The sequence below is a fragment of the Pantherophis guttatus genome, chromosome 4 (assembly GCF_059756535.1).
Source record: "Pantherophis guttatus breed Tessera chromosome 4, ASM5975653v1, whole genome shotgun sequence".
Taxonomy (NCBI): Eukaryota; Metazoa; Chordata; class Lepidosauria; order Squamata; family Colubridae; genus Pantherophis; species Pantherophis guttatus.
In genome coordinates, this window is record NC_142066.1 from 140,932,997 (window position 1) to 140,955,250 (window position 22,254).

General features: G+C 36.5%; 1 protein-coding gene across 27 annotated transcripts in view; it reads left to right on the forward strand.

Annotated features, from left to right (window-relative positions):
* Positions 1–22,254, forward strand: part of CCDC7 (coiled-coil domain containing 7) — a 292,932-nt gene that overhangs the window by 236,536 nt on the left and 34,142 nt on the right. For 24 of the 27 annotated variants that reach the window (XR_015734107.1, XM_087892982.1, XM_060683912.2 and 21 more), the window contains 7 exons: positions 3,344–3,457; positions 3,917–4,036; positions 5,878–6,003; positions 11,891–11,998; positions 13,239–13,364; positions 19,777–19,878; positions 20,054–20,152. Coding sequence is in view for 26 of the 27 variants with exons in the window: in XM_087892982.1 (XP_087749108.1) it covers positions 3,344–3,457; positions 3,917–4,036; positions 5,878–6,003; positions 11,891–11,998; positions 13,239–13,364; positions 19,777–19,878; positions 20,054–20,152 (795 nt within the window). In the remaining variant the exon portion in view is untranslated. The remainder of the gene's footprint in view (positions 1–3,343; positions 3,458–3,916; positions 4,037–5,877; positions 6,004–11,890; positions 11,999–13,238; positions 13,365–19,776; positions 19,879–20,053; positions 20,153–22,254) is intronic. The other 3 variants (XM_087892984.1, XM_060683926.2, XM_087892983.1) reach the window with 2 other exon arrangements.

The window sequence follows — 22,254 nt, forward strand, 5'->3', positions numbered from 1 at the left end:
TCTTTTAGCCAGGTTTTCCTACGTAACCAAGAGCTAGGGCTGTAGAAAAATCTTGGTTATTATAGGCCATCCTATCTCAAGGTAATTTGAAGAGAAGATTATTATAAGAAGAATAAAATATGCTGTATCAAGAAGCAAACATAATTCATGGTTATTTATTTATTCATCAATTTATCCACTGTGAGTGGCTAATAAAACCCTCAATACAAAACTCAATGTCTCCCTAGTGACAACTATCAAACCAACCATTTGATGGACTCAATATCCCCTGAAGCCTTCAGACCCTTTAGCAAAACCATGTCTTCAGTCCACTAAGTCCAAAATTACATTCTGATCACACACTATAGGTACTCCTAAAACTAGTATACTATAGAAGATTGATCTAACTATCTACTTGATCACTTGGCAATTTTTGTGGAGAACTCTTAATTATATTCTGAGTGAACCTCAGTACTATATTTAGTTACAAAAAGTTAAAAAAAAATCTTAATGTAATCAAATTTATAAACATAAATTCAAATTATAAAGAAAAAATTGCAAAAAAAATTTTGTGGCATGAGGATAGATTTATTTGTTGTTGTTAGTTGTAAAGTCGTATCTGACCCATCGGATCCCATGGACAAGGTTCCTCCAGGCCTTCCTGTCCTCTACCATCCTCTGGAGTCCATTTAAGATCACACCTACTGCTTCAGTGACTCCATCCAGCCACCTCATTCTCTGATGTTCCTTTCTTCTTTTTTCCCCTCAATCTTTCCCAGCATTAGGCTCTTCTCCAGTGAAGAGCCTTCCTTCCTTCTCATTAGGTGGCCAAAATATTTGAGTTTCATCTTCAGGATCTGGCCTTCTATTTTTTTTTTTAATAATAATTTTTATTGTAGTTTTTCTTTTCCATAATTCTAATACATAATCAAACAGACAGTGTCATTTATCATCTTTTTCTTTTAATTCTAAAATTAGTTTATTCATTTCAGCACATTCAAATATTTTCTGAATAATCAATTCCTCTGGTGGTAAATTATGTTCCTTCCAATATTGCGCAAATGCAATTCTTGCTGCTGTTAGTATATGTAGGATCAGATATCTTATTTTTTTTACCAAATTTAGTTTTTAATATTCCCAGCAGAAATGTTTCCGAATTTAGCTCAATTTGACAATTTATTAAGTCTTGTAGCCAACCTTGTATCTTAGTCCAATACTTTTTCGCTTTGGGGCATAGCCACCAGGCATGAAAAAAGGCACCTTGGTGCTGGTTGCATTTCCAGCACTTGGGGCTTAGGTTTGGGTACATTTTAGCTAGCCTTGCTGGAGGTAAGTGCCAACGGTAGAGCATTTTTTCCTTATAGGCAACTGATTTTGTTAACGTGTAGTTTTTGTTTCAGATTGTTTCCCAATCATCTAAGTCTATACTATGCCCTATATTTTTAGCCCATGCAATCATCGGTTCTTTCACCACCTCCTCTGCTCTATCAAATTCTAATAAATAATTGTATAATTTGGATATTATTTTTCTTTCGGGGCCAATCAGCAATTTATCTAGTTGTTTTGGTTCCATGTCAATTCCATATTCTTTCACATCTTTCTTGTATCTTGATTGCAGTTGTAAGTATGGCCACCGATTAATGAGTATTCCTTGTTCTTTTAATACCTGATTATTTTTAAGCTTTCCCTGTTTGTCTAAGATTTCTGAGTATCTAGGTATTTTGCTGGTATCTAATATGTTGGGGTGGATCATAGCTTCCATAGTAGATAGCCAACCGGGAATTTTCATATAATGTTTCTTCTTTGTATTTTCCCAAATTCGTACCAATGCATCTCTTGTTTTATGTCTGTAAAAATATGATTGTATCCTATTCCCTTTATCCCACATAAAAGCATGCCACCCCTTTTGTAGATTGTGTCTTTCCAGCATTAAAATTCTTCTGTTCTTTAAATTAACCCAATCCCTTATCCAAACTAACGTAGCTGCTTTGTGGTACAGTTCCCACGCCAGGAATCCAAAACCACCCCTACTTCTACTATTTTGAAGAGAGTGTAATTTTATCCTTGCCTTTTTTCCTGACCAGACAAATTTAGTAGTAATTTTATTAAATTCATTGAAAAAAATTCTGTCTAATGGTATGGGGATTGTTTGAAATAAATATAATAGTTTAGGTAGAATATTCATCTTGATTGTTGCTATCCTACCTAAAAGTGATATTTATAACATTCCCCACTTTTCCAAATCCTTCTTTATTTGTTGGACCAAAACTGTATAGTTATCCTCCTTTAGGGATGAACACCTCGCTGTTAACCATATCCCTAGATATTTAATTTTTTTCACAATTTGTAAATCCGTTTCTTTTTCTAATTCTTTTTTCTGAATTGTTGTTAAATTTTTAACTGTCTTGGTTTTCCCTTTATTAATTTTAAGTCCTGATACTTCCCTATATTTTTCTATTTTTCATATTAGAATAGGGCCAGATTCCAGAGGTTCCTCAATGATAAATACCATATCATCTGCAAAGGCCTGTGCCTTGTACTCTTATCTTTCATTTTCATTCCCTTTATTTCTCGATTTGCTCTGATTCTATTTAGTAATACTTTTAATGTTAAAATAAAGAGCGATGGTGACAATGGGCACCCTTGTCGTACACCTTTAGTTATCTGAAATGTGTTGGTAATATCCCCATTTACTATTACCCTTGCCTTTTGTGTCTTATAAATTGCCTCTATCATTTTCTTAAATTTGACTCCCAATTTCTTTTGCTTAAATTGCCTAATCATGAATTGCCAGTTTAGATTGTTGAAAGCCTTTTGGGCATCCAGAAAAACAAGAGCCACTTGTTTCTCTGGATGAGCTTCATAATATTCCAGGGTGCCTACTATTATTCTCGTATTATCTCTTATTTGTCTATTGGGAAGGAAGCCATTTTGATCCAGGTGTATAGTCTCATTCAATACTCTTTTCAGTCTTTCTGCTATTATGTTCATGAATATTTTGTAATCTGCATTTAAAAGGGATATTGGTCTATAATTTCCAGGATCTGGCCTTCTAAAGAGCAGTCAGGGTTGATCTTCTCTAGGATTGACCGATTTGATTGGCTTGCAGTCCAAGGGACTCGCAGGAGTCTTCTCCAGCACCATAGTTCAAAGGCCTCAATTCTTTGGCACTCAGCCTTTCTTATGGTCCAACTTTCATAGCCATACATTGCAACTGGGAAAACCATAGCCTTGACTATATGCACTTTTGATGGCAGGGTGATATCTAAAAAGCATGCTTTTTAGTATGCTATCTAAAGTTGCCATAGCTTTCCTCCCCAAGAGCAAGCATATTTTAATTTCTTGGCTAAAATATTTTTTGCAGAACAACAAATAATTGATCTCACAAATGAAAGAAAGCTTTTGATTGCTGGTCTTGAAGCAGTTACTCAAGATTTGCAAGACATGCAGGACAAAGAAAAAGTTAAAAAATCCAAAAGTAAGTATAGAATAAATTTCATGTATTTTTATAAGAAATCTATGTAATATCTTCCACATGCTTTGTGCCTCGTCCTCTTTTTGTAAAACTGTTAACAAAATCGTTCTAGATTTAATGGTAATTTAATCTGTTAAAAAGGGAAAGACAAAATATCTACAATTTTTAAAATTTCATCTCATTTTTAAAGTTTTCCAATCAAATTTGAATCTGACAAATTTGTAAGTTGATGTGTGGGTTTTTGTGAGTGAAGTATTAAGAGCTACAGGATGATAGGAGGGAAGGGTAAAAATTGGATCTACCTTATCTGGCTAGGAGAAAAGCTCATACAAATCTCTCATCTAGAGAAAGGTTATTTGACAAGACATCTTTTCTAAAATAGAGAAAGTCTGTAGCTAAAACCAATCTATTTTTCAAGGACTAAAATTTGTATTCTCAGATGATTATTCCTTTTTTTTCCAGAACAGCTTTTGGAAGACCTTTGTGAACAAAAAGAATTGTTATTAGAAAAGTTGTCATCAAATCTGAAAGACTTGAAGCAAGCACAGGCTCTTGCAGCTGCTCAACCAGGGAGTATTAATGGTAAGTATTTTATAAAATATAATAATGAATAAGTTATAGTAATTATTTATAATTATAAATAACAAAAATAGCAATCTCAAAATTATTTTAATTATTCAAAAGGCTAAAAATATTATTACAATAATTTATTCTATCAAAAGCCATTTTGATATAGTGGTTAAGGAATTAGGTCTGAAACCAGCAAATAGGAATTCTAATCCCATTTTAGGCTGAGTGACCTTGACCAAAAAAAATAAATCACAATTTCTGAGCCTTAGGAAAGAGGCAGCAACAAACAACTTCCCAAAATGTTGCCAAGAAAACTGCAGTAACTTGTCCAGACGAGCATCAGGAGTCAAGATTGACTTGAAAGTGTGTGTGACCACATAAATATTTACTATGACACTTGATGCGTTTCTTTGTATTTAAAAATCAAATTAATCAGTTTTACAGATTAATCCTAAAATGAAGAAAAATATGAATACTACTTCTAGTGCTTTGTTGTCTGGAAAAATGGAAAAATTTAGATTTCTCCTGGTATTTTTCAATGGCTCTTGGCCTTTAAAACTAAAGTTTATAGGAAGGAGTCTATGTTGTCCTTTCCTATTTCATAACTGCTCTTTTCTTTTTGTATTCGCTAGAAAAAAAGAAGGGAAATAACTGCCAGTGTAAGATTAGCTAGGTGAATATAGATATGTAACTTTGCTGTGTGAACAAGGAGGCTGTGGATGTCAAGTCGCCACCAATCTAGTCCCAAATCAGTTTTATTCACAATTCCCTATAAGAATGCCTTTTGTAGGATATACAATAATTATGAAACTGTGAAAAAAGATTTTTCTGTTATTATTATATTAAAGTATATATGTTAAAGAAGGGATTTGCTTGTTTAGTTTCATAATTTACCTAACTCAAAAGTTTTAGGCAGTGTGCAGAATAAAGACACATAAAGATGGATGGATGGACAGACAAACTGGTATGTGCATGCTTCTGTGATGGTATTTCCCACCAGTACAGAGCATTGGTGAGAAATGCACTTAAATATCAATCTATTCTCCACCAATTGGGATCACAAATCAACGTGTCCTCTTGCTTGTTTTTTAAAAAAAGTTTTTAGAGTTTTCTAAAAGAAGGCAAGATTGGTGTCCTAAACACTTCCTGGTCCTGCTTTCTTTTGGAATATGCCCCTCTCATGCCATATTTAGCCTAGTGCATGGGTCCCCAATTCCTGGGCCACGGCCCAGTATTGGACTGTGGTCCATTTGGAACCGGGTCACGGAGGTGGTGGGTGAGTGCGTGCATGCATGCAGTTCCAATTGCGAGAGCAGCAGGTGTGTGTGCACACATATATATTCTGCTCCATTTGTGAAAGTGGTGGGCATGTGTACCTGCTGCTAGCACAAAAGGAGCTGTGCAGGTACACGCGCTCACTCACCACTCATGTAGAACCATATCCTTCTCCCTCACTATTGGTCCGCAAAGATGGAAAGATTGGGGAATGCTGGCCTAGTGTGGCTATCAAGCTGGTAGACATTAGCATGATCTTATAATGCTTAACAGTCAGATATAGTTAATTATAGTATAAAATACAACCACATTTATTCTAAATTTATATATCTGTCCTGGTGACAATCCCAGAAGTCCATTTCTATGTGAATCATAGATATTGTATTTTATTGTCTTTCTTCTGGTGTATCTGAAGAGAAAGAACATAGTTAATAATTTTTAGTTTTCTCATTGTCACGAGTATTCTGAAATGCTCAATTTTTCCCAAACCTGTAAAATTATTTATAATGTTCCTTTCCAAAACGTAACTCTCCTATTTTCATCTTTTATGTTTGACATGAATTATATTTCATTTTTAGAGCAAAAGATACAAGAATTCAATGAACAAAGAAGGCTATTGTCTGTAGGTTTAGAGGGAATTGTACAAAATATTCAAATTATACAGAATCTTAAATCAAGTAGAACTGAGCTATTAACACCTGGTGGTAAGTACAGAATTAAAATTGTTATCAGATTCATGGGGTTTCACAAATGAACCTTTTTATCTGTCTCATGCATGAAAGAATATAATCTATATAAACTATTCTACTAAAACTGAAATCTTGTTTTTGTTTTGTCTGAATTTCCTCACTATTGAAAGATGTATTTTCCAGAACTATTATGGAGATCCTCTGAATGCTTCTTAAGCAATTCCTTTTCATAAAATTATTCCAATGGCTAGCTGACTAGCCACCCAATTTTATTTCTATCTATATTTTTAATCTTGTATTCCACTTAAAAGTGGTATTTTCTTTTTAAAATTTTTATTTTATTTAGAAAATTAAAATACAAATAATTTTTTTTACAAAAAATATCAAAAATGGATAAAACACTCTTAAAAATGTGCATTAAAAAGGATAAAAGACAAAAACATATATGCATATACTGCCCTCCCCACCCATCCACCCGGTTGATTACTGATAAATAGTGTACATTGCAACAATGTTAGTTTCTCCCCTTTCTGAAGCAGATTTGCAGCTATTTACAATCAACTTGGTCTATCGTCTATCTACTATATATAAACAGATAGACAAAAGGTAAATCAATAGCAAAGTTAAAATTCAGAGTCCTCTGTTATCAATTTGTTATTGTATTTAACTCATAGAAAGCCTATAAGAAAGTTTCTTATCTGCCAGAAATAACCACAAACAATCATTATCTCTGATCCATCCGGGACCAAATATTTTAATTTGGCTCTTAATAATAAAATTTTCCCTTAAGATTTTTATTGGGAACTTTCTCAACAATTTTATCTCGCCTTCCAATTCCTACGCCTCTGCTGTAAATACCTCTGCCATCTCCAATGTGGAAACAGTCTCTCTATGAACCAAAATACAAAATATTTTTTCAATTGTTATCTGATTAGATATAATGTCCATTTTCCAAAATCAATTGCCAGAACAGTCCAAATTGTTTTCAGTTGGTATAATAAGTCCATCCTTCTTAAGAGGGTCCAATTCATCACCCATCCAGTCTGCCAATTATAAGTCTGTAAAATCCAGATTTCCTTCAGTTTTCTGCAATAAGCCTTCCGTTTTCCTGACAAACTGCTTCTTTTTCAAATCTCCCAGGACTTAGATTCCAGTCTATCCAATTTTAAGTTTTGCTTAGCTGCAATTGTTTGCATCCGAGTATCCTCTTTAAGTTGATTTGAAACCCTAGTGATTTTATCAAGCTTTTTACCAAAGTTTTCAATTTGAGCTTGTAAATTAAAAAGATTTTTTTCAAAGCCTTCCCACCAGGTTTTATCGTTAATCTGGTGCATTATTTGCATATCTGAATTTATAGAATTCAGCAAAGAAAAGAAAAATTCAAAGACAAAAATATAAAATATACTGTAACAAATAGTCACAGTGAACATTAAAATAATCTCACATTGAAGGTATGAAGAAGAAAAGAAAAACAAAATGTTTGATCAAAAATTAAAAAGAAAAAAAACCTAGACCAAAACTTTGTAAGAGTTAAACCCTGTAGTGAAATCTAATACAACTAGTCCTCAATTTACAACAGTTCATTTAGTAACCATTCCAAGTTACAACAGCATTGGAATAAATGACGTAAGACTGTTTTCACACTTAGGACTGTTGCAGCATCCCCATGGTCGTGATCAAAATTCAGACACTTGGCAATTGACTCACATTTATAACAGTTGCAGTGTCCCAAGAACATGTGATCATCTTTTGTGACTTTCTTACAAGCAAAGTCAATGAGGAAGCTAGATTTACTTAACAACAGGGTTACTAACTTAAGAACTGCAATGATTCATTTAACAATTGTGGCAAGAAAGATTGTAAAATGGAACAAAATTCACTTAATAAATATTTCACTAAACAACAGAAATTTTGGGCTCAAGTGTTGTAAGTCGAAGACTACCTATATAGATATAAATCCATTCAGGTTAATTTCACTACTGAGAAAATTGCAGTTAGCTTCCATAGGCTTCACAACTCTCTTTCCAAAAAATACCAGTGAAGAAACGAAAATAAGTAGATGTTAAAATCCAGCAAGTGCTTAGAACAGTGTTAGCGAATCCTTTTGGCACTGAGTGCTGAAACAGGAGCATGTGTGTGCGATCCAAAAACCGAAAGAGCAGCCGCCTGATGTGCATGCGTGTGCCAGAAAGATGATCTTCCAGTTTCCGGCATGCGCATGTGCACCAGCTTCTCATCCAAGAAGATTCTTCAGCTCTGACTGGATGGTGGAGAATGGAAGGATTTATATTCCTTGTAGACAGCTGGACATTTGCATTCTTTTAGTGAGTCATTAAAGGCCACCTGGAGGTTTATCTGTGTCATCAAGGTCAACTAAGTAGTGCAAATAGGTGTGGAACCTTCTTGAAACTGTTGAAAGGACTGTGTTGTAGACTGGAGATAGATGCTGTCGTATCCTTCTGTTGAGAGAGGGCTGTTCAATTTTGACATAGATGGCCTCTCTGACCATTCTTTCAAACCTGCGGTCCTCTCTGTCCAAAATGTGAACTTTACTGTCTTCAAATGAGTAGCCTTTGTCTTTTAAATTTAGATGGACTGCTGAATCTAGTTCTGATGGGTTTGTCCTCCTATGTTGTGCCATGCGTTTATGAAGTAGTTGTTTTGTTTCCCCAATGTACAAATCTGCACCTATCTCACTGCATTGTACTGCATATACCACATTGCTCAGTTTGTGTCTAGGTATTTTATCCTTGGGGTGGACAAGCTTCTGCCTTAGTGTATTCTTGGGTTTGAAATGTGCATGTATGTTGTGTTGGCTGAAGATCTCTTGAGCTTTTCTGATATTCTTGCAATTCTTGCAGCATTGCTTCGTTTATTGTTCTCTTTGTTATGGAGATGTTCCTATAGGTTTTTTTTTTTTTTTTTTTTTGAGATTTGATAAAGGCCCACTTGGGATAGCCACACATTCTGAGAAAAACCAGAAAGTCCAGTTGCCTCTTGAAAAAGCATCTTTGGGACCTTCCATCAGTTAATTAACTTTTTAAAATAAGTATCAAATAGAAAGAAAAAACTTTGAAAGTGCAGTTTAAAGCCAAGCATGCTTCAAAATACTAAGTAGCTGAGGGAAAAGATGGAAGCTGAACTCTTCAACTGCTTTTATCAGAAATTGCAATCTCTTTCCAGGAGTGTCTGTAGCTGTCCAAGGCTTTAGGAAGCCGATTACCAAGTAACCTTCTTTGGCAGTAAATCAGCTGTTTATCTGCAGGAGTAGTAAATCTTCCCATCGTTCAACACGCCATCTTGGAGAAGGAGTCAAAACTAAAACTATTTTCATTAATATAAAAACTACCTTTTGTTTATCTATTTCTATTTTTCATTAGATTGGCATTTTGTGTATCTTTTCCAAGAATGGAAATTTCACATTTGCAGAAATGGAGACTCAATCATTGTTTACTACTTTAGCCTAGCAGTCTTGAAGAGACAAAGTATTGCTTAGCGCATTGTAAGCCGCCTTGAGTCTCCGGAGAAGGGCGGCATATAAATCAAGTTAAAAAAAAAAAAAAGTAGAAGCAGAAACTATAATTAAAAGTATTTCTTACTTTTCTTCGTGCATTTAATCTTTTCAACTAAATGCACATTCCTTCTCCCTATTAATTGTGTTGACATTTTATTAGCAATAGCCACTTTTCATTTTTTTCCCCCCACCCTGATCTTCGATAAGTACCATCCAGCCATGGACTGAAATCCTCATGATTTTTGGGAGTTATCCTGACTGAGACTTCTTAGAACTGATGTTTAGCAAAATTAGAAGGGACCACAATTTGCTCAGTGCTGTCTAGGCTGGAGAAGAATTTTAAAGCTTGAACTTTATTTTATGGATTTTAAATTAACACAATAAAGATACTGCTGCAATAAAGATTTTTACATTTGACTGACATCATTCACCTACTATTCCTTCTCCATTTTATTACTGTGCAAAATCACTTGGATAATCGACTGCATGATAAAATAAACTGAAATTAAATCAAGGTAATACAAAAGTGCTCTACATGGAGATTGAAATGCTACTTTGGATGGATGTAGCTGCATTATGTGAGAGGTCTGCACTCTGGGAGCGTGCCTTAATCTTGAGTCCACGACATCCACTGTAAAGAAGTGGGCATTTATAAATTACTGCTAGTTCAAACAGTTACACCAGATATAACTGTCCCTTACCTTAGTTGCAATTACCCTTGCCTTGGTTATATCTTTTCTATTACTACAAAGTGTTTGGAAGTTGCAAAATACAAATAACTGGAGCTAAAGGGAGCAGATAAAGGAATCACATAATGTTTATATTGAGGGATATATGCTAATTGCAAACTGCCTGTGAGGAATCATTTCAAGTGATGTGCCAACCTTTAAAATCCTAAATGCCCATCCTGGTATAAAGTTGCCAGATTATTTAGCTAGCAAAGATATTTTTGAAAATACTTCTAAGTCTTATCTATCTGGTATTATCTTATGAGGCATTATCTTATCTCCCAGACTATGGAATACTTTTTGAGGAGATTTCACTCCTCTTCTAGTATTTTGAAAAGTGGTAAAGATATTCTTTCATCAAACTTGTACATATCATTTATATTTATGTTATATTTATTCATTTTTAAATGTTAAATGATGGAAGTTGCCTTAAATGAGTAGAAAAGTGAGATATAAATCCAATATATAAATAATGTATAAGTCATATAACACTTTCAAAGTTTTTGCATGCCTAGTGATTGGGAAATTGAATTTCAATCATTTTTTTCCAAAACAAATTTAAGGACAATTTGTTTTCTCTATCTTTTTTTGGACAATAATTTTAAAGGTGATTTAAAAGAAACAAAAGTAATGAAAAAAGCCATGCCCACAGCAAAAAAAAAAGAGAGAGAGAGAGTGGGGAGAGAGAGAGAGAGAGAGAGAGAGAGGGAGGGAGGGAGGGAGGGGAAGGAAAGAAGGATGAATTTCAATACTTTTTTTCTCTTTTCATTCCAGTATGAATTCATATCCTGCCTTCTCCCACTTTTATCTGTCTCAGTCATTAAAAAATTACGAAAACACAAAATGAGACCCTAGTCTTTTGTTCCCACTTAGAATTTTGAATATTAATTTTCCTGACTCACTGCTCAGACAATCCTACAGAATGGGATCTAGCAGTGTGATTGGATGTATTGAGTGCCTATCATTTTTCCTCTGCAGTCCTAGTCCCGCCCTCTGGTTCCTCCTGTCAGTCTTTTTCACTCAGTGTATTGGTTAAGATGTTGGACTGGAAGAGGGGAGGAAGGGGATCTAGATTTAAACTCACCCTCAGCCATGGTGCTGACATCTTCCAATTCTACAGCTTCTGCAGGATTACTGCAAGATTAATGCTTATGCCTCTGCTGAGGTTGCCTTTGGAAGAACAAGATTGCTGTTGTTGATTTTTTCTTAGTAAATTTCATTTGCTCCAGAATGAAATAGAAATCTAGTCTGGAACCTCATTTAAAATGTATTGCTCAAGATACAGTATCTTAATTATTGGCTTTCAGTCGAATCTGCTATGTAGCTGGTTTTTATTCCAAACTAGGAAAATAATGTTGCATATTTATTTAAAGAAGGCATGTATCTTGCTTTTAAAAGAAAGTACCATTGTTATGTTATTGGCTTTTTTTTTTTTTGAGCTTTTTTCACATTGATTGTAGGTTTCCTCATAGGTGCAATAGTTTTAGGCCTGCTGGGAAAGGGATTGAAAGTATCATAGATAAGAATTAAGTAAAATAAAATCTTGCCTTCCTGTGGGACTCCTTCTTCACATCAGCCAGTAAATAAACTTCCTGGTAACATGATAGCATGATATTTTGAATATTTTAGGCTAACAATTTTAAAATATTTCCTTTTATAGAAATACAAGGATTATATGAGAAGAGAAGGTTGTATTTGGACAATATGGAATTAAATCTGAAAGATTTGAAAGTTTTGCAGGCCGCTGCAGTTACTCAACCAGATAATGGTAAGTAATTAATTTTTAGTATGTTAATATGCTAGGCACTTTTCTGTTTTCTCAGTAGTATTTTGTTTAAGATGAAAAATCTACAGTACATTTTTGGTTGACAAATAGTATTGATGATGACAAAAATAATTCTTAGTGTCCACCGATTCTTTGGTATGGGGAAGCATCCAACAATAGTTAATTTCCTTGTAGCCTAGGAAAGCAGGAATCATATCTTAATTATTTTTAACTCTAGGCTTGATGAAATGGGATTAATCTTTCCTTTCTCATAAGGGTCTTCCAAGGGTGAAATGCTACAGTTTGCACCAGTTTGGGTGAACAGTAGTGATAAAAGCTACTGGTTTGGGCAAACCAGTAATAAAAAAAAGCTACCAGTTCGTCCGAACAGGTATTTCTGACGATCACCTCTGAAGCATGATTTAAATTAGCCAGAAAGCTTTCTAGCGAATCTAAATCGCATGACACAGCTGTTCCCCCCTCTTGCTGTTCTACTTACCTTGTTAAGCCTCCTTTTTCTGTGTGAAGCGTGCGTTTGGTGCACAATGTACATGTGCATGCGTGCAGTGTGCTTTTGGTGCATACCGTGCATTTGGCGTGCACTGTGCATTCGCGGTCAGCAAACCAGTGGCAATCTGTGGAGAATTTCACCATTGCAGGCCTCCAATTATTCTGGTGCAGTTTTCTGCAAACATCTGCAGGGAGAATTAGGAATTGATAAAAAAATTGCCACCGTTCTTTCTCTGATGACAGGTTTCTGTCTCTCACTATACATCATATAGCCAGAATTAGAACTGGCATTTCAAATCTTTTTCAATTTCTGTATTGCCATTTTTGTATCACTATATGACAAAAGGATCCAGCAAACTTCTCACTTGCTTTTTAACCTCCCAAAGAGATAGGCATTTTACTAGAAGAAGAGGGTACCAGCCCATAGATCAACTCTTGATATTCTTCTGATCTACTAAGAACTTCTTATGCTACTGTTTGTTCCAGCTATTATAAAATCTTCCACTTTTTTTCAAATTTCTGATTGCTCAATCAGCATTTAAGTGATGCATTGCTGGTCTTGAATTTTTGGTGTTTTTATAAACATTACTTATGATATTGCTAGTTTAATGTGTTTTATTTCAGTTGTTTTTAATATATTATATCCTAATCTCTAGATAATGTCTTCCAGTTTATTTCTATGGAGTACATTTCTAAAAATTTTAATAGTAACATGGATGCTCCTTTTATGCAGAACAGATAATTCAACAATTAGCTGAGAAAAAAATAATATTGTTTGACAATCTGGAAGGAATTATTCAAGATGTGGAACAAGAACAAAACTTTGATTTAGAAAAAGGTTTGACAAAAAGATCTGATGGTAAGTGTTTAAAATAAAAATGTAGGGTAATCTATTAATGTTAGCTGACCTAGAAAGAGCATTGACATAATATAATACATTTTCTGCAGTTCTTCTTAAAGGATAACTGTTGTTAATTGATGCCGCTTGGGTGGAGGGGAGATAAGAACATTATAAATCCCAGAGATGAAAATGTTTATGTCAGACAGAATTCTAGAGAAATCATTACTGATTGTTTTCATTATGAATTTAGCATGGAGCAATATATTAGTAATGCAATATATTTTAGACTGGTTATGATGTGGAAGGGTGTTTACCTTAAATGTATGTATGTGTGTGTGTGTGTATGTATGTGTGTGTGTGTGTGTGTGTATAAAATATCCAAATTTTCAATTGTATTTCATTTTTAATCAAATCATTTTTCTTTGTGATCTCTATACATTACTCTTATGGTATTGCTTCTGTATGGGCAGAACTTCTCTAGCTGTAGATATATATATTTTTCTGTGTACCTTCAGCACACCATTGGTGGGTTCTAAACATTATTACCGGATCGGTGGGTGTGGGGGAGCGTGACTGATTGGGCGTGGCCAACGTGACATCACTCATGCACTCAGACACATGACCCCCCCCAAGCCACACCCACCGAAAAGGGGGCTAAAATTTTTGGGACTTTTTGAAACTTTTTTTTTTGACACTCCAGCCCCATATCCAGGTCGGGATGCGTGGGGTGGTGGTGGTCATTTCGGCTTTCCCTCCATTGCCTTCCTGGCCGAAAAGTTCCCCTTCTCACCTCTGACAGGCCTTCCTCGTGGTTGCAGCCGGAGCAACCCACTCCGCCAGCTCAGGGCAGCGAACTCAGCTGCAGCCCAGACAAGCCAAGGAACTATGGGGAACCTCCTGTGTGTTGCACCCCTGCCCAGCCTCCCCGCTGCGCCTCCGCACCGTTTTCGGGCACCCAGCTTACTGGGCTGCCCCCATACCTATTGCGGCTCCAACAGCGGCGGCTTCTTAAGCTGCTGGTGACATGAAGGTGTGTCGAAGGCTGGGAGGGGGGTGCAACACACGGGAGGCTCCCCGCAGTTCCTCAGGTCATCTGGGCTGTAGCTGATTGAGGTGCTTTAGCAGCCATGAGCTGCGCTTTCCTCCAAGTCTCACAGAGAGAAGCACCTGTTTCCCTCTGCCACCCACAGTGCTTAGAGGAAAGCACAACTCATGGCTGCTACCGGGCTGCCCCAGTCCCTGTCACAGCTCCAACGGTGATGGCTTTGGGAAATGCTGGTAGCACGGAGGTGCAGGAGAAGGCTGAGAGTGGGGCGCAACACGCGGGGGCTGAGTCTGTTCCCCTTCACCTCCCCACACTTGTTTACCTGTCATTGTTTACTGGATCAGAGGGAGGCTACGTCTCCCTCCGACCCAGCTGCCTTCCTTGCCGGCATCGCTCCTGAGTGAACTCTTCCATCCTTGGCTGTTGGGAAGAAGCGGCAGCTCTGGGTGTGCCACGCCCACTTCGTTCTCTTTGAGAACAGCTTTGCACCTTGTTTGTGTTGTGTGTGTTGTGGCCTGTCAGCGGCCTGTACAGCTAGTAGCTGATTCAGACAGTGAGGAGGCTGGTGTAGTGATGCGCCAGCAGCCTGTGCAGCTGGCACTCGAGTCAGACAATGAGGAGGCTGGAGAAGATGTGGTGCCAGAGGCGGGGATTCAGCCAGGGCCTTCAGAACCTCCAGAAGCTCCCCCTAAGTGAAGAGGAAGAAGAAGAAGAGCCTCTTCTTGATGCACAAGTATGCAGAGCTGCCAAAAGGCAGGAGTGGCTCCTTAGGAGGACGTCTCCTCAAGAATAAGGCTTGGGGCTAATTGGCCACTCCCCTGGCCTATTTAAGGAAGGACGATGACCGATGCAATTTGCAGGAAACTACTTCGTTCATATTCCTTCGCATCTTGATTCCAGAAACATTTGATTCGGCTCTTGTTTCTCTCTTGTCAGTTTTTCTGCAAATTGCCAGCTTTTCTGCCAACCACAGTAAGATTACGGTTATCTGAAATATTGTGCCTCAGAACTGAGTTATTATTCTTTGGATTCTTGTCGGCTGTTACTGAAATTAAATTAACAGCCCTTGTTCAAAAAAGACTGATTTAAACTGTACTTGTGTTCAAACAACTACTAAGAAAGCTCATTAGTAGTCCTTAATTAGTAAATTAAGGTTTGTACGGACTGTGTGTGTGCTGCGTTCTTTGGGGTCCATAGCTGGGGCAGAACAGCCGTGGCACATCCGGAGCTGCCGCTTCTTCGCAACAGCTGAGGACGACTTCTGCTTGGAGCTCCAAGCTGTGGGGAGGGGGGGGGCGGCTGCAATGCCGGCAGCTTCGGTGGGCCCCTTGCCTCAGTGGTTTGTTTTCTTTTACCTCATCTAGGCGACTTTGTCATTAAAGGCTACTCCGTGCCTTTTGATCTTTCTCGGGAGCGGAGAAAAGTGACCCTGTGTGAAGGGACTGAGCCTGCTGCTGAACTTGGAAGCCAAGAGGCTTCTTTTCTACCCAGCATTGGCGCACAGCGCCAGAAAGATCTCTGGTTGCTGCCACCATCTTCGCGCATGCGCAGCTTTCTTCTCACTGGCTGAAGGACTTTTCGGTGCCCTGTGGCCAAGCGGCTGAGAGGCTTCTTTGCTTCTTTGCTTCTGGTCAGCTTCAGGTGGGCGAGCAAGCAACGACCAGGGGACCGGTTCGGGGGCATGCCCTGGCTGCCATTACTACCGGTTCGGAGAACTAGTTCCTAAAGTTACTACCTATTCGGTAGAACCAGGCCAAATGGATAGCAACCCACCACTGCAGGACTCATGTTCTTGGGCTTGATTTTCAGTTGTCCCTCAAGTACTTACTTTCAAGTACTGCACTGCAACAATATCTGTCTCTAAATAAACACCATTATTTGGTATTTTATCCATCATTTTTCAGACTTATGTCAGTCTCCTAACTTTCTTGTTCCAGACTTGCATACCTCCTGCAGAAGAAGCAACCAAACATATTCACAAGTTGAATCTGCTTTATGAATTTTATTTAGGATTTTTCCTGGTGGAGAAGAAGGATGGGGAACCAAGTCCTGTTTAAATTTTTTTGACTTAAATTTCCACCATACAGATGGTTCAGCATATTGTCTCTGTTAGTTCTGAGCCATCAATTCACATGATGGTTTCACAGCCGCCTTAAATTGAAATATTGTTATTATGAGAGCTGTGGTGGTGCAGTGGATAGAGTGCAGTACTGAGGGCTACTTCTGCTGATCATCGGCTGCCAGCAGTTCAGCAGTTCAAATCTCACCAGGCTCAAGGTTGACTCATCCTTCCATCCTTCCGAAGTGGGTAAAATGAGGATCCAGATTGTTGGGGACAATAAACTGACTCTGTAAACCGCTTTGAGAGGGCTGTAAAACCCTGTGAAGCAGTATATAAGTCTAAGTGCTATTGCTATTATCCTCTATTTTCTTTTTCTGCTATTTTGGGTTGCTGCAGTGTGTTTGGGGTCATCAAATTAAAGTCCTTATACAGCTTATCTTGTGGGAGGTTGGGTTGTTACTTTGATAGTGGAGGATCTGGTTAATATGGGTGGTTTTTCTGTAGACTTGTGTTTCTAGTTTGCCATTGTCGTTTCTGCTGATCAGGATGTCCAGGAAGAGTAGCAAGTAGTTGTTTTCTTCTTCTTTAGTAAACTGGATTCCTTTTAAAATGTTATTGATAGCTCTCTGGATATTCTCTAATTGGTTCTTTTTTATTATGGTGAAGGTGTCGTCTATATATTTGATTCATATTTTCAGTTCTATTTGTGGAAGTTCTATGGCTTCTAGATGTTGCATGACGACCTCTGTCCTGAAAGTGGTGATCCCATTCAGTTCAGGCTGAATGCTGGATAATGGAAGGATTTATATTCCTTGTTGTTTCTTTCCTTCCTTCATGTTTATTAACCTAACTCTTCTTTGGAATTATATTGCCCACATTACAATTGATAGTTCAATGGTAGCAAAGCTGCAACTCTGGAATTGACACAGTTTTTATAATATAGTGCTATTCGTCAGCATTCCAAGTAATGCACCCATAGAAAACAGAACTCCGAGACAGGCAGGTTCCTCAAAGAACAGTTTATTGGATACTTCATATTGGCACAACTGGTGAAAGTCGACTCTGAAATTTCCTGTGGCTTTCACCTGATTCCCTCTCTCCCCCAAGTCACTGGTCACGCTGTCCAATGTAGGTCCTGGCTGGTTGCTAGGTTACTTGCTCCTCCTGTGACCAGCCACCTATGAGAATGTCCTTGGTTCCCATGGGAAAACTTTATTGTTTTGACTACAAAACGCCATTAATTATTTCTCCCCTCCCACCATTGTGGCAACTGAAACTTCCAAGATGGCTTCAACTTCAGAATAGAATAGAATAGAATAGAATAGAATAGAATAGAATAGAATAGAATAGAATAGAATAGAATAGAATAGAATAGAATAGAATAGAATAGAATAGAATTCTTTATTGGCCAAGTGTGATTGGACACACAAGGAATTTGTCTTGGTGCATACGCTCTCAGTGCACATAAAAGAAAAGATACGTTCATCAAGAATCATAAGGTACAACACTTAATGATAGTCATAGGGTACAAATAAGCAATCAGGAAACAATATCAATATAAATCATAAGGATGCAAGCAACAAAGTTACAGTCATACAGTCATAAATTGGAGGAGATGGGCGATGGGAACAATGAGAAGATGAGAAGATTAATAGTTGTGCAAACTTAGTAAATAGTTTGACAGTGTTAAGGGAATTATTTGTTTAGCAGAGTGATGGCGTTCAGAGAAAAACTGTTCTTGTGTCTAGTTGTTCTGGTGTGCAGTGCTCTATAGCATTGTTTTGAGGATAGGAGTTGAAACAGTTTATGTCCAGGATGTGAGGGGTCTGTAAATATTTTTACAGCCCTTACAGTTGCAGAACCAAACCAGACAGTGACACTATTCATGTTACAAGAATAGAGGAACATAAGAAATATTTGACCAGAATAGCATTCTGACATTACATAAGTAAATGCTACAGCTTTCAGTGATTCAATTTTTTTCACCAAGTGGGATTGACAGCCATAGATCTGCTTTATTTTTGCCTTAAAAGCAAAAATGTTGAAGGATAGTGCTCATTGATACCATTCTTGCTTCAGAACAGCAAAGTCCCAGGTTCTCTTAGGGCTGTGCTGACAAACCTATGGCATGGAGGCAAGAAGTGGCACACAGAGCTATTTCTTTGGGCACGCCAGCTATCACCCATTGTTTTTCTAGGTTCCGGTACACCCCCCTTGCTCATGCGCGTGCTTCCATTTCAGCACTCAATGCCGAAAAGGTTCGCCAACACTATCTTTGGGATATATTCTGTTCAACTTGGATTGAAACTCTCCTGTGTCTGTTTCTAGCTTTCCTCTTGCTCACTGGAATCCTTATACTCTCCATGGATACAACCAGCTTATATTTCTATCTAGATTTCACATAGACAGAGCTTTATATTCTTTCTCCAAATAGCTGGCAACTAATGTATTTCTCACTATTACATTGGGACTTTTCCTTAGAAGGCTGATACCTACTTGGAACATATACTCTCTTCTAAAATGTTTTGAACTGTATCTATTACATTTCTTTAAGATAGCCCCAAAGAGCTAGTGAGCTTCTTATTCAGAGGTTTGATTATTCTTCAGTTCAAACAAAAGTAATTCAATGACAAGCCATTACTTTCTTACCAAAAATTGTTTCAGAATCTCGAACGAACTTGTAACTTTATATCTGTCACCTGCTTCCCTATTACAAGAATCTCTTCACTTGAATGTCTGCAATGCACTAGACATCTACTTGCTGTAATCTTCTATAGAACCAATCATTTATAAATTTGTATTTAAGGCAGAAAATAAAACCTTAGAGTCTTGTTTTAAAGATTGCTAAAATGAGTTTGGCTTGGTAATGATTTCAGGGCAAAATCTCTTCTGCTAATTTCTTCTCATTCAATACAGTCTGTGATCTCTTCTGTAGCCTGTTTAAAAGTTTTTCCATTTTTTTTATTTATGTAGAAAAACAACATGCTCACTGTCCTCAGTGTTCATTCCATACATTAGTACCTCTTGGACGAACACTCTTCTCCATTCCTATGAATAGAGCACTTTTTTAAACCTGCAACTATATATGCAAAATGATGTTTGTAATTATTGTTCTTACAAATTGGGAGTTTTTTCTTACTTCCACAACAATTCATATTATTCAGTAGTTTCTGAGTTAAAGGTTACCTTTCTTTTGCTATGTTGAGAAATGCAGATATAAAGATTGCTTCGCTCTTCCCTTTCAAAAGGGAAGAAACTGAACTTTACTTTTTAAATGCAATATTTTAACCAGAAATTGAATATATGCATTTCTAAATTTCTAGAGAGAGAAATACATGAGCTGCTAGTGTTTTCAGCATTAGAATCAAAATGTTATGAACTGGAAGAAATGGGAACTCTTCCATATAATCAGCTGAATGTTATCAGTAAGTACAGAATTAAGTCTTGAAACATGTACAATATTTCACGATGAAAGAAAAGTCCATTAGAAGATAACTTATATAGTCACAAGCTATTTAATGAAAAAATATTTATTTATTTAAGAAAATTGCTATTGTAAAAAAGTATCTTAAATACATTGTTTCTTTTATTGTAATCTAGAAAGGAAAGTGCACAAACTAAAAGAACAAAGAAAGAGTTCATTTGACAGACGTCATTTACTTTATCCCAAAGAGCAGCCAATAGAAAATATTCTTGAGAGTAAGTATGAAAAGTAGTATAATATTAAGATAGAGGTAGTCCTTGACTTACAACCACAACTGGCACAAAATTTCTGTTGCTAAGCAAGACAATTGTTAAGTGACTCTTGCTGCATTTTACGACTTTTCTTGCCACAGTTGTTAAGTGAATCCCTGCAGGTGTTAAGTTAGTAACATGATTGTTATGTGAATCTGTTTTCTCCATTGACTTTGCTTGTCAGAAGGTCGCAAAAAGTGATCACATGACTCCAGGGCACTGCAGCTGTCATAAATAGGAGCCAGTTGTCAAGTGTCCAGATTTTGATCAGTGACCATGGGGATTCTGCAATAGTCATAACTATGAAAAACAGTCATGAGTCACTTTTTCAGTGCCATTGTAATTTTGAACAATCACTAAATTGAACTGTTGTAAGTAAAGGAGTACCAGTATTTGAATTAATGTATAAAAATGAATCCAGTAGCCATCAAGTTCAATTTAGCAATCAACTTTCTGCTTTTTAGCATGCATCTATAGATTTAATATTGAATTAGTTTTGGACCATGTCCATAATTTGGAATTCTTTTTAGAACAACACCCCCCCCCCCCCAATAACACACTGATTTTGTATTGGTAACGTGATGAAATAATGGCTCATAGAAAATAGTTTTAGCTTTTTCATTCTGCTAATCCTGAAAAGATAATTTGGAGTATTATTAGGTGGTCTTTGTAGAATGTAAGCTCTGAAAATACGTCACTTTTTAACTTATGAAGGCTTTTCTCATATGGACATTTATTACTTTTGGGGCATATGTTATTTTTCATAAGAAGTGCTCACAAAATATACAACGGTTATCAATTATTTTTTAATAAGGGAAATTTCTAAGGTAAATATATGATGGAAATTACTGAAAACTTCCATGTGGAAAGACTGATCTTGATCACCCTCCCTTCATTAGAATTGGTTTATGGAAAAACAAAAATGGAAAAACAAGTTTGAAGAATGAGTTTGCTACATGAGAAGTAAATAAATACTTTTTTTTTAAATTTTAAATTTTTTATTGAATTAAAAAACACACACACACAGAACAGGAAAAAAAAACAAGAACAAAAACAAGTACAAAATAAAACAATACACAACATAGACAACATTTAAACATAACATCTTATTTCTTTAGAAAATACATTGGTAAATTGTATTTCTCAATATATATTCCCACATCTCACTTTATACAACGATATTTTTTGAGATTTTATTGTAATTCTATTGAATTTCCTTGGTACACGATTTGGTTCAAATCTTTTAGGATCATCTTTTTATTTGGTTTTTCTTTTCTCTAGCCATTGATATCACTTTTGCCAAACCAGATAGTATTCAGATTCTTCCTTTTCTTGGATTTCTTTAGTGAGTTTGTCCATCTCGGCACATTCCATTACTTTTGATATTATTTTATCTTGTGTTGGGATTTCTTCCGATTTCCAATTTTGTGCAAAGATGATTCTTGCTGCGGTCAGAATATGTGTAATCAAATATATTGTTTCTTTTTCGTAGTTATTTGTAAGTATACCCAGTAAATATGTTTCCGGTTTTAAAGGTATTTTTTGTGCTATTATTTCTTCCAGTTGGATTTTGATTTTATTCCAAAATTGTTTTGCTTTTGGGCATAACCACCACATGTGGTAGTATGTCCCTTTTTGTATTTTGCATTTCCAACAAAGTGGGGAAGTGTTGGGAAACATTTTTGAAATCCGTGCTGGGGGAAGATGCCATCTGTAAAACATCTTATAAGCATTTTCTTTTTATGATACTGATAATGTCAATTTACTGTTGACTTTCCATAGTTTTTCCCATTTGTTTAGTTCAATGCTATATCCAAAATTCTTCGCCCATGTGATCATATTTTCTTTTACTATTCCCTCTTCTAATTTGTATGCAAGTAAAAAATTGTAAATTTTAGTTATTAATTTCTCATTTGGGCCCAGTAATATTTTATCGAGTTCATTTGGTTCTTTTTGAATTCCATAATTCTCCATGTCTGTTTTGTATCTGGATTTTAATTGTAGGTATGGCCATCAGTCAATTTCCACCCCATGTTCTCTTAATTCTTCTCTTGTTTTTATTTTTC